The sequence below is a fragment of the Diprion similis genome, chromosome 6 (genome assembly GCF_021155765.1).
Source record: "Diprion similis isolate iyDipSimi1 chromosome 6, iyDipSimi1.1, whole genome shotgun sequence".
Classification (NCBI taxonomy): domain Eukaryota; kingdom Metazoa; phylum Arthropoda; class Insecta; order Hymenoptera; family Diprionidae; genus Diprion; species Diprion similis.
In genome coordinates, this window is record NC_060110.1 from 7199167 (window position 1) to 7210737 (window position 11571).

The 11571-nt window shown below is 36.5% G+C and overlaps 4 protein-coding genes across 4 annotated transcripts; 1 reads left to right on the forward strand and 3 right to left on the reverse strand.

Moving 5' to 3' along the window:
- Positions 1-476: 476 nt before the first annotated feature.
- LOC124407409 (60S ribosomal protein L26) lies at positions 477-2967 on the reverse strand. The gene is made up of 4 exons (XM_046883516.1): positions 2870-2967; positions 2337-2532; positions 1096-1236; positions 477-667 (listed from the first exon to the last, which is right to left on the reverse strand). Exons 2-4 carry the CDS (start codon positions 2502-2504, stop codon positions 530-532), a joined length of 447 nt encoding a protein of 148 aa, XP_046739472.1. The 5' UTR covers positions 2505-2532; positions 2870-2967; the 3' UTR covers positions 477-529.
- A 1557-nt stretch (positions 2968-4524) lies between these two features.
- LOC124407405 (short/branched chain specific acyl-CoA dehydrogenase, mitochondrial) lies at positions 4525-9392 on the forward strand. Its single transcript, XM_046883512.1, has 9 exons — positions 4525-4712; positions 4844-4958; positions 5718-5818; positions 7287-7493; positions 7988-8158; positions 8238-8363; positions 8472-8654; positions 9001-9136; positions 9215-9392. Exons 1-9 carry the CDS (start codon positions 4683-4685, stop codon positions 9388-9390), a joined length of 1245 nt encoding a protein of 414 aa, XP_046739468.1. The 5' UTR covers positions 4525-4682; the 3' UTR covers positions 9391-9392.
- On the reverse strand, positions 9004-10272 carry LOC124407411 (protein FMC1 homolog). Its single transcript, XM_046883519.1, has 2 exons — positions 10149-10272; positions 9004-9892 (listed from the first exon to the last, which is right to left on the reverse strand). The coding sequence occupies exon 2, from the start codon at positions 9878-9880 to the stop codon at positions 9572-9574; it is 309 nt and encodes a 102-aa protein (XP_046739475.1). The 5' UTR covers positions 9881-9892; positions 10149-10272; the 3' UTR covers positions 9004-9571.
- On the reverse strand, positions 10265-11161 carry LOC124407410. The gene is made up of 3 exons (XM_046883517.1): positions 10968-11161; positions 10705-10860; positions 10265-10390 (listed from the first exon to the last, which is right to left on the reverse strand). The coding sequence occupies exons 1-3, from the start codon at positions 11096-11098 to the stop codon at positions 10360-10362; spliced, it is 318 nt and encodes a 105-aa protein (XP_046739473.1). The 5' UTR covers positions 11099-11161; the 3' UTR covers positions 10265-10359.
- Between the last annotated feature and the right edge of the window lie 410 nt (positions 11162-11571).

Below are 11571 nucleotides of genomic sequence, written 5' to 3' on the forward strand. Positions count from 1 at the left end.
ACAGGAAATACATACAATAAATAACACGAATCTAGATTAATGATAGGGTTCATGGCGGTGCAATTGTAATTATTGAAACCAAACCAGTAAGTGTTGAAAAAGCCAAGAAGTATGAAATAAGATGAGCACGTTTTTTTAGCAGCTTTTATAGTTTTCATAATTATTTAATTGATTATCATTAATATTTATACTGTCTACTATTCATTTAATATTACTATTTATATTGAAAATGAAGAGAAAAACAAAAAAATAAAATTCGTAACGCCGATCACGTCTTCTATTCACCTTCATGCATAAGTTTAAAAAAATTTCAGCTCATTTTTCTAATATTAGATGATAATGACTCGAATTAAAATCAAACGTTCATCAATTATCCACCAATCACCTGTGTAATAATAATCCCGCATCAGTCAGTGATCGAATGTTTGTTTTTTGTTAATTATTTTAACAAACACACAAGAAAGAATCTTGAAATCTTGAGGTTTTACGTTTTTTATTGTGGTACATAAGTTGGGAAATGTTTTACGGTTTACGAGGTTTCCATTGCGGCAGTGGTATCCTCGGTGTATTTGCCCTTATCTTTGCCTAGAGCAGCAAGACGTCCCTTGCTCCTCCTGTCGATGATCTTTTTGCGATCTTTGTCCATTTTTAGTTTGACAATCACCGTCTAAAAGAAATACAATAAAAATCATTCAGGTTGAAAAATGATCTGTAAAATTGTGAGCTCCGTTTGCCTTCACTTGATCAAAAAAAGTCTTTTTCAAGTATTAATCAGTGCCAATCTCTCTGCAGCGATTGGACCGGGAAAAACCAGAACTTCAAAATCTAGGAGTACCCTAGATATGTCGTCACCAGTAAAACCGTTTGTCCAATCCTATGTGAATGGTTTATATCATCATTTTTAAGTGTTGAATTCAACTGTCTTGTGCTTTAAGTATTGACAATGTTTGAATTCCCAAAATTTTCAAAATTATCGTAGATTTTTCAGAAAAACCTAGTTACACTGGAAAAATATCTTGCATCACATCCCAACTCACATTGAATGATGAATTGTATTTTGAGTGGATTATAAATTTGATAAGATAATCAATTTACCTTGGAAGGGTCAATGCCAACATAGACACTCGCTCCGTTAGCCTTTTCCCTCTGAATTCGTTCAACATAAACGACGAATTTTTTCCTGTACACTTGTACAACTTTCCCAACTTGCTGTCCCTTGTAGTGACCGCGGACAACCTGCAGATTGTGAAACAAAAAGAAAAGTAGTAAAAAAAACAGTCGCAAGTGGTTGGCTATATGTAAAGTTGAACTAGTGATTGAGAAAAGTACGCTCAGAGCCAATTTCTCTGCAGGACATGAACCGGACAAGATTCAAGAGCCACTATTCGAGAAAACCTCGACAGCGGATCAAAAAAATCAAGTCGTCTGTTCACCTCATCAGTGAATGGTTTGGTTCATCATTGATTAGTCTGTCTTGTCCCGGTTTATGTGAAATACACTTCCGCAGTCCCAGTGAAGCAACCGAAAAAATAACTCTTTTTCGCAGATGGTGAACTCGCATTAGACATGTGTTTAATAAGAATCTTGCATTATTTTTTGTTACTACTTCATTGAGGCATGTTCACTTTTGTCTCATACATTTGCAATTTGCAAGAGTATAACTAATCAGATAAAATTGAATTGAATAATTTAAAAAAAAATTGGTAACCATAGTATTAAGGAAAGCGTATTAAGAAGCGCATGTTTCAGTCAGCAAGTACTAGAATAGTTTCTAGTTCTCCATGAAATCGTGTTGTTGTACAATCATATGCATTTTAATTACTGCTTTTTTAAAGGTCAGACAGACCTTCGAAATCGTTAATCAAATGTTTCAAGTTTCAGGATTATTGAAGTATGTAATTGGTTTTTCGCTTTCAATTGATAACAAAAGAAATGTCAAACATACGATTATACTCAGGAAACAGTATTAACATCAGTAGTTTAATAAGTATTATAGTCAGAAAAAAAGATTTGAAAAAATTGTACCAGTGCTGATTCATAGTACTTTGTGGAATGTCGAAAATTTTTAAAAATTGATGACCACGAGGAAGATGTGTAGTAGATTTGATGTTGGTCACTTGAAGTAATTACGGCAGACGAAAGATAAATGACCAAGTGTAGAAGAGTTTCAGATCGACTTCTCTTGAACTCCGTTATAATGTGGTTATAGAGTTATCCTGGTCATGTTGGGTAACTTGTATAGCAAGAATCCAAAATACGGGATGCCTGCGAATTCTGTAAGGGATATAAATCGGCCGAGGGATGTTTGAGGTTAGAAGAAGTTAGGTTAGGTTTACCTGCACTTCGTCGTCCTTGCGGATGGGCATGGATCGTACGTTGTACTTCTGGCGAAGTTCCTTTGACAGAGGAGCGCTCATTAGTCGCCTTCTGATATGGGAAGGTGCGGTGAAATGGCGTTTGCGGTTTTTCCTCCGCGAGGATGAAACCAAGCTGTTAAACTTCATGCTTGACTACGGCTTGCTGTCTCGTCTCCTGGAGAAAAGAACCGTTACGTCAAAATATGAAGTGCGTTTACTGCCGCCTGTTGTGTTTTCCTTTCCTGGTGCTATTTACGATTCGATAATGACTTAGAATAGAAATATAAAGATGGCATTACAGAGAATCTCTAGTTTATTTATACCAACGCAAACATCTCACATGGATGTCTGTCATTGTCAATACTAAAGTAATGAAGATAATAGCTCTCGAGGAGTAAAAATGCTACAATCATTCAACGAGAAAGGCTTCACTGTATCTAACACTCGAATATTTTTGTATAAAATCACTTTCCCGTAGCGGATGAGCCCAGATTATATTTGTTGGCACTCACCGACAACAGCAGAGTACCACGACATTAACCGGAAGAAGTTGCCGCGCCGGAAGAGGCCGGGGATTCGCCGGAATCGATATACGACTGCGTTCAAGGCGTTCAAAACGTTCGAGTATTCGATATATCGCAAGGTCGAATTCCGGATTACGGTTAGTTATTAATTTATTCAAATATATGATTCAAATACAAAGGTGACTCCGACACTGATTGACTTTTTTTTTTTCCAACTCGGAGAGCGTTTCTCAATGCCTTGTTCAGCTGTAAATATTCATGCGTGCGGCTATGTAATCGTCGTTTAATATACAAACTGTACGTAAATAGGTGGATGGTTTTCATCGCCATTTTAGATATTTACGGTCGTACGGGAGCTGCGGCAGCGCTACCAACAATAGAGACAAACTTTTTTTTCCGACCAAAGAAGATTATGAAAGAAATATATGAATTGATCGAAATAATCATATAAATATTAGTATCACAAACTCGTCATTTGCTCAATGCTGATGAATTCAAGCTTATTCGGTTGGACAATGAGTTCTACATAAGTTACCGAACAATAAGATCGAATTTTCACAACTCTTACACACGTTTCGTGATATATTATAAGTTACATTCACTCTAACGACTACAATAATGATTTTTCAGCATATGCCTATTTTCATCTCGCGATTAAACGAACGGCCTTACACAATGCCCATATAATTTGTTTCCAGTCAAATCGAGTTATTTTGACACAAACGAATAGCACACTGCTGTGATATCTTTATATATCGAGAGAAATTTCGTTTGTTACGGTTACTACAGACTAGAAAATTTTAGTAAAATCCTACAAAAAAATATGGTATATTGTTTATTTGTTCAGTTTACTACATTTTTCCAGTTCAACTAGACTTGGATCTCAGTTTATTTGTGCAACGCTATCAGATTATGAAAGCAGTTAAAGTAAATATAGTACGAGTGACAATAATCAAAAAGCATATAGTAACATATACCAGATCTTTCGGTTACATCTGCAAAACTAAACTTGATTTTGTACCCAGAACAATTAACATTTTCGGTTGTAATATGGTAAAAATAAAAATAATTAATGACTGTACGGTAACCACAACTATAGAAATTTCCCCCAGCATAGCTTAGAATTAGACATAGTTTTCATGAACTTAAATTTCATGACCCTCAGTAGCGCCTTTTTCCACGATTCCAAAAAATTTTCTCTGCAACATTATAGAACGAGGTTTAGTAATAACAAACCTGAAACGAATTTCAAAATTACCAAAATAATATTACTTGTACGAAAGCCTGCAGCGATGAAACGCTTGCGAGAGATTCGGCTTATCAGTATCAAGTGGTGCACAATAGGTAGTAATTGAATCGAACGTATGTATGTCGAGAGACGAGAGTCAGAGGAGAGCTATGTTACAAGTAAAATATAAAATTATTAAACGAAACAACAACACATTAAGGCGTGCGTCGCTCGAATTTAAATCTGATTCCCTAATTTACAACAACCATTAAATTCTCTGCACATCAACTCAGAGTTACGCAATCGCCCGTACGAGGGTGATAAGGCATTTCGTGATAAGCGCGATTTTCTGGACAGGCTAGTTATTCTGTTTATACTCCGCGAGAATGTGTCGACGACGATTTATCCTCATTATGTAACCTGTTCCCTACCTTCCTCGATTCGCGCTGTATCGGTCGGCTGGCAGATCTGAACCGGCCTCATCATATCTTGCAGTATTATTCGAGCAGTTGCGGAACGCAATTCGTGCCGATAATCACACCAAGAGTGAATTAGTAACAAGTTAATTTCAAAATGAATGCCGTTAGATCCTTAGTGCGTCAAGTAAGTGGGCAATTGACAATAACACCTGTTTACCACGATATATCGCATCCCTACATTACAATTAAATACCGATCGTTCTGATCGGTGATTCCGGTCCGTCGTTTATTTTATAAAGATATTTTTTTTCATAGTTACCGAGAAAACTGATCGACGGTAGAAAATTCCACGCATGTGCTGCATTGTGTCAGAATAATCCTCGTCCCTTGACGGAATTCACCGACGATGAACAGATGATGAAGGAAACCGGTCAGTAGTCCTCGTCGTGTTTCGTTATAAAGATTATATTTACACGTCGATTTTAGAATGCATCGCGGCATTTAAGCGTACAAGGAATGCATGTTGACGACGCGACGACGAGAGGTTTTCAAGGCCTTTCAAATATCTTTCGTAGTTACCTGTAATCGTATCCAGTTGAAACGACACAGCTGGTTCGATCATGAAGACTGTTATAATTATACGTATGCCTACTTATTTTTGTTCATACAACGTGGACGAACAATTTATTGGAGAAAAAATCAATGAAAAGCTGAATAAAAGTTAGGTGGGTAAGAAATACCTTGAGAATAATGGAGTTGTTCAATAGAATCTCAATATTTGTGCACGTATTCGAAACAAGCAGAAATTAAGATACTGTACTATAATAAACATAAATATTCAAGCAATTTATAGCAAATATATCGCGCGATCAGCTGATATATAGACTTTGTGTGCGAAAATCAGTTATTGTAACTATGCTATCTGTTAGCAGAATGGCAAAGCATGTGCTTAAGCCCACGATAATGCTGTTGTCTAAACAGAAGTAAGGGAATCGCGAAAGCTTGTTGTCAGTTTCCGGTATTAAAGTAACCAGATTTCATTTCGAAACACTGGAAAGGGTAAAAAAAAAAATATTTACCTACAGGCATCGAATGTGGAAAAAAAATATGGTTAGACGAATCTGGAACTGTTAACCCAATGACTCAATTTTCCTTATATACCTCATAGAGTTTCTTTAATTGTGTGCAGTGGCGAAACTTGCCAAAGATGAGATCTCGCCAATCGTAAGAAAAATGGAAAAAGAGGGTAAAATCGATGACGGGTTGTTGCAGTCTTTGTTCGCGAATGGGGTAAGAATGACGCACATTTATACTACACGTACCAATTGCAAACCGATTGTGAAATAAGTCTGATAAACACGTTGCACAATTTACCATTATCTCAATGCTATAACGAAAAACCAGAGATCAGTTTATTTATACAGTGAATTACAAAACTAATATACGTTCTGGTTGAGTAGAAAATAGTAGTAAAAAATTGAAAAATCATAGAAATCAATGGAAACCGATAAGAATTGTCTTTGATTAGACAATTGGCAGAATTTTTGGCCTTCAATTGAAAATAAATGAAAAATATAAGGGCCCTCAACTGAATTTTAATTTCATAACGAAGTATATTCAGATTTTCTTGAGAAGTATTACCGATTGAATTTGAGCTTTTCAATCGATAATGTCAACCGGAATTCATCGGAAGTGTTGGAATTCGTTAAAAAATGATTGAAAATCTTCGATTGTGTAAACATTGATTCAAATTTTTTAACCATGTTACAAAAGACTTTTCAAACTTCTCCGAAAAAAATGGCATATCGGAATATTAAAAAAAGATGTTCACCGTTGTGTATACAAGTGATTTTTGAAGAATTCTTGTTGAAAATGTTCCAAATTTTTTCACACAAAAATCTCCTTTCCTCCGAAATTTTATGATTTTAGTTTCACTTGGAAATCGAATAAATGATTTTACCTTGGTGACATTGATTACAACTGATTTGTATCGATTTCTAAATCCATATGTGATTTTTGACTATTTCTAACATCAGTACTAACTGATTTCCATTGAGTCTCAATCGTTTTTCAGGGTTCTAGGCGATTCCCAGTGATTTTCAGAAGAGAGAATCACAAGAAATCATAATGAACACCAAAAATTAATAAAAATAACATGATACAGTAGAAATCGATATAAATAAATTGAAATTGTTACGCGTTTTCCCCAAGCCGTTCAGAAATTTTCCAACGCTATCTGGTGATTTCACTTGATTCGCAATAATTTTTAATAACCTCAGTTGTATCAATTCATCGCCCGTGATGTCAAAAACGTTCATTTCCGTTCATTTCCCTAATTTCGCAATTTTATTTCCAGTTTGGACCACTAGATTTGAGGTTTTTAAGTTTATAATTTTCTTAATCCGTTGGCGTTTTATCAATTTCTCTGCAATTTCTTAAACAATCTTCCTAAGTTCATTACAATTGTTACTTCCAAAATCTTGTGAAATCAATCGAATTGTAAATATTAAAAATATTGAAAATAAGTTGAGATAATTGGTGACGAGAAAAAACACATGTTAATAATTAAATAAAGAAACAAAAATATACACACACACACACAATCTGTGCATACGGTTTCAGATAAATTCTTACAGATGATTTTTCGATAAACTATATCAACTCACGATTCCATATTCAGAATTCTTAAGAGAGTTAATATATTCGCTTTTGTAGATAATTCGTTTTGTTTTTTCTTTAAATTTTCCAATTCCGCCAGCTAATGGGCATGGAAATTCCCGAGAAGTACGGGGGCACAGGGAGCAATTTCATGTCGACGATATTGATGGTGGAGGAATTGGCTAAGGTAGACGGAGCGGTTGCTGCTCTCGTCGATATTCACAACACTTTGGTAAATTCACTGATAATTAAAGTCGGTACAGAGGAGCAGAAAGCAAAGTATTTGCCAAACCTTGCTCAAAAATACGTAAGTAATCCCTGATACATGCATGCGGTGTAATGTATCACAAATGTTTATCAAATAATAAATATAATTCACGTAATTAAGAGGCTCGTCTACTTATAGCGATATGACATGATAATTTATACCTCTTCTTGATAAACTCGATTTCAGGGTCGCGAAAATATGATTGCCGTAAAGATTTCTTTTTAATACTATTTTTGACGCATGTTTAAAAAGTTGATAAGCTTTCGAAATTCACTTTCAAAATAACAGTCAAGTGATTGGGTAGAGAGAAATCTCTCTACGATTTCCTTTGAAAATAATATTCTAAAAAACCTTGTGGATCTATGAGAACCTTAATCATTTCACAAGATAAATGACAAACTTTCATAAACATAATATATTAATTGTCAAATTTAAATTCTGATCAATTTTATAACCGAGTTTTTGCTGAAATACATTTTTTCTCCATTAAGAGGCCAGTGAATTTTTTTTATTTTTTTCTTTACTTTTTTCAGCCAGGTAGTTTCTGTTTAACTGAGCCCAGCGCGGGATCTGATGCATTTTCATTGAAAACAGTGGCGAAGAAAGACGGTTCCGACTATGTCATCAACGGAACTAAAATGTGGATATCAAACTCAGACATAGCTGGAGTATTTTTAGTTTTTGCAAACGCGGACCCATCAGCGGTGAGGAGTCTGTTCAACAATTTTGCATATGGTTTTAATTTGAAAACACAAATCATAGCGCTTATCTCTTATATTCCAGGGATACCGAGGCATCACCACATTTTTCGTTGATAGAGAAACACCGGGACTCACAGTAGCTAAACCAGAGGATAAATTAGGCATCAAGGCGTCGGGGACTTGCATGTTGCATTTCGACAATGTTAGAGTGAGTTTGCCCAAACAATCCAATTCCCCAGGGTGAAGTAAATAGGGGAATAACGAGGGTTTACGAAAATGTACCGAAAAAATATTTAAAGAAACTTTTCCCTTCCAGATTCCAGAAAGCAACCTACTGGGAGAGTTTGGTCACGGTTACAAATATGCCGCCGGTTTTTTGAACGAGGGGAGAGTTGGCATTGGTGCTCAAATGATAGGCATGGCGCAGGGCTCGCTTGATGCAACAATACCTTACACTTTAGAGAGGAAGCAGTTTGGAAAAGACATATTTTCGTTTCAGGTGAGTTATTCGCGTTTTGGAGAGGTTGAAGTTACTAACGTTAACGTAACGAAAAATTTCGCAAACATGTTTATTTTCCAACTTCAGCATAACGTTGGAAAAGTTAACATTGCAAAATGTGATTACGTTTTGCTGTATCATAGTGTATTGAATTCTAAACAATTTCAATGTTGCAAAATAACGATTTTTTTGTAATAGACATCAATACAGTTATGTTATGAACTTCAACCTCATTCTATTTATTATTCCTTAAGTGAAAGATTAATGTTCTGCTCTGTAACTGATGACGCTTTCTAACTAATCGTCTTTTAGCTTATTATGATAACAATTTTTCCACCAATTATAGTCCATGCAGCACCAGATTGCACAAGCAGTGACGGAGGTTGAGAGTGCAAGATTGCTCGTTTACAACGCAGCACGTCTGGTGGAGGCAAAGAAGCCATTTGCAAAGGAAGCCGCGATGGCGAAGCTAGTTGCATCTGGTGAGAAAATTCGTATCGGTTCTGTGGTCAGCGAGACTAAAGCTCGAGTTTTGGCTATAATGAATGTTTGTATTACAGAAACCGCAGTTAGGGTGACTGCTAAATGCATAGATTTCATGGGGGGCGTTGGATACACGACTGATTTCCCACAGGAGAAATTCTTCAGAGATTGTAAAATTGGCACAATATACGAGGGAACAAGCAACATGCAGTTGTCGACAATAGCAAAAGCGATCCGCCAGCAATACTCTTGAGTGAAAAGAGAAAAAAATATGTATAACAGGTGTCAAAGATTTTAACAAATGAGCCGAATATTTTGCGATACATATCGACGTTGCTATTTCACCTTTTTTCTTTTTTCTTACACGTTGTTATGAAATAAACATTTTTACATTTACTACTACTTCATCGTTATTTACAAATCCAGCTTCTAAATCATTTTGGATCGTGGGGAAGCTTGAATCCCACTAAGTCAGCAGTTTCCTTAACACTTCTGTCACCTTTACCGGCATACTGAGTTCTGATTTCATTATACTTTCTCTGGGATTCTAAATAGCAAAGGTAGTTCTCTCCCATGCTTTTCAGCTCCTCCCTCGCCTTACACAGCACTTCCGAAGTCTCTCTGTGTTTTCTCGCTTCCTCCAATATATACTGAACCATAATATTGTCCTTCATTTTCTTCTCCTTCGCTATGTGACGAATCTCATTAATCAGTGATCGTAGGATTTTCAGATTTCCGTTCATCGTTTGATGTTTCTGCAACAGTGCAATTACAAAATATGAACTAAATTATTTATTCTTCTTTTCACTTGAAGCAATGAAAGTATCAAGATTTAATTTCACAATAAACTCAGCAATCAGAAATTCAGTGTGCAACCATTGTTTCTCAAATATTCTGTGTCATTAGTACAACTGGGTAAAAAAAATATCCAAAGATTTGATCACTGACTCAAATTTACTGTAAAACTAATCCCGGGATTTAAGAAAGGATTTAGTGATGATCAAAACTTACGCCATGACCTAATCAATGGTATCCCTACGGCGTCAAGCTCGGCTTCAAGACATTTGCAATGAACTCAATATCGTTCCTTTCGTATACAGGTTCTTCCCTATCCGCCCAGAACCCTATCGGAACCTTGTCCAAGTTATCTTTGGTGAAAATATGAAGCGCTGAGTCGTTAAATACGTTTTTATACAAGAAGGAATTTTCTAATTGAATTTCTTCAACAAAAGGATTTATCCTTGCTATATAACCTGCAGTATTAACTACAGCTTTTGTTGTGTGAGAATCAAGTATTTCAGTAAAACTATTTGTCAAAAGAATTGAATTCTTTATTCCCGGACCCCAATTGGCATACAGATAATTATTTGTTAGCTGCTTAGGGCAGTGCGGTAGATACACTAAAGTAGTTGATTCGACCTTTCGCTTGCCCTCTTCATTTTCTCGCAGCACTTGACAGTCTATTGACTCTAGGTACCGAACTTCGTTAGCAAGGAATAGAGGGTCGTAAATCAAGGCTTGGGCGCTGAAAGAATCCCTGAGGATTAGGAGCAGAGCTAACTGATACCTAGACTGTTTCAGATTGGAGAAATTGCCTAGGCCATAGCAGACTATTTCGTTGATACGATCTACGTCGAGGAGCTGGGTGCATTGTTTCAGGCTTTGAAAAAGGCTAACTTTATACTTCGAATCGTTAAGCTCGTCTTTGGCCTCTTTTAGTTTGCTGAAAATAGCAACATGGTATACTTGGTTTGAGGTTATGTCTAGTCACGTTTCTTCTCCGCGAATTTACAATCGACTACGCGGTTCACGTACCGCTTGAAAACTTACCGGCTCAGATTGTCAACGTCGAATTCGGACTCGGATGTATTTCTGGATCTGCTATTATCTCGCAACACGTTCGACGCTCGCTTTCCTCGCCTGCGACGACCCACCAATTCGAATTTTTCGTTGTCGGCCATGTTGTATACTTTTCGGGATTATTAACCATATTATTAACCGTCGAAAACGAAGAGTGAACGAAGAGTTGCCACCATAGGCTGGACATTCATGAACGGCAAGATGTAGAAGAACATCGATCCGAGCATTCTGATTGGTTGACTAACCTAATCTAATCTTGGTCAACCAATCAAAATGCTTGGATGGTAGGGAATGCTGCTGCTTAGATTTCTTTTACAGTTGGCACAGGTGGCATCACTGGACCACTGATCTCTACTATACACTGGATAGGGTATGCACGGCTTCTCAGCTACAATTGGCTGTGAGGATTAGAAGCCATTTGTTTGAAGGCAGAGTGACACTTTCTGGCGGTGAATTTAAACGGGTCTACTAAACGTTATACGAAACATCAGGTTAATACACGTATACCATAAAAATATTGTGTGATTATCTTGAACTATCTTCAGTCGCATACGACGAATAATCAAGGAAATGA

Bases quoted from the DNA above. Each gene is read 5' to 3' on its own strand.
- LOC124407409 (XM_046883516.1), bottom strand. From the start codon at position 2,504: ATGAAGTTTAACAGCTTGGTTTCATCCTCGCGGAGGAAAAACCGCAAA. The intron at 1,237-2,336 runs GTAAACCTAACC...CACAATCTGCAG, and splicing joins GCAAGGACGACGAAGTGCAG to GTTGTCCGCGGTCACTACAA. The intron at 668-1,095 runs GTAAATTGATTA...TATTTCTTTTAG, and splicing joins TTGGCATTGACCCTTCCAAG to ACGGTGATTGTCAAACTAAA.
- LOC124407405 (XM_046883512.1), top strand. From the start codon at position 4,683: ATGAATGCCGTTAGATCCTTAGTGCGTCAA. The intron at 5,819-7,286 runs GTAAGAATGACG...CAATTCCGCCAG, and splicing joins AGTCTTTGTTCGCGAATGGG to CTAATGGGCATGGAAATTCC. The intron at 9,137-9,214 runs GTGAGAAAATTC...TTTGTATTACAG, and splicing joins GGCGAAGCTAGTTGCATCTG to AAACCGCAGTTAGGGTGACT.
- LOC124407411 (XM_046883519.1), bottom strand. From the start codon at position 9,880: ATGAACGGAAATCTGAAAATCCTACGATCACTGATTAATGAGATTCGT.
- LOC124407410 (XM_046883517.1), bottom strand. From the start codon at position 11,098: ATGGCCGACAACGAAAAATTCGAATTGGTGGGTCGTCGCAGGCGAGGA. The intron at 10,861-10,967 runs GTAAGTTTTCAA...TGCTATTTTCAG, and splicing joins GACGTTGACAATCTGAGCCG to CAAACTAAAAGAGGCCAAAG. The intron at 10,391-10,704 runs GTATCAGTTAGC...TTAATACTGCAG, and splicing joins TCCAATCTGAAACAGTCTAG to GTTATATAGCAAGGATAAAT.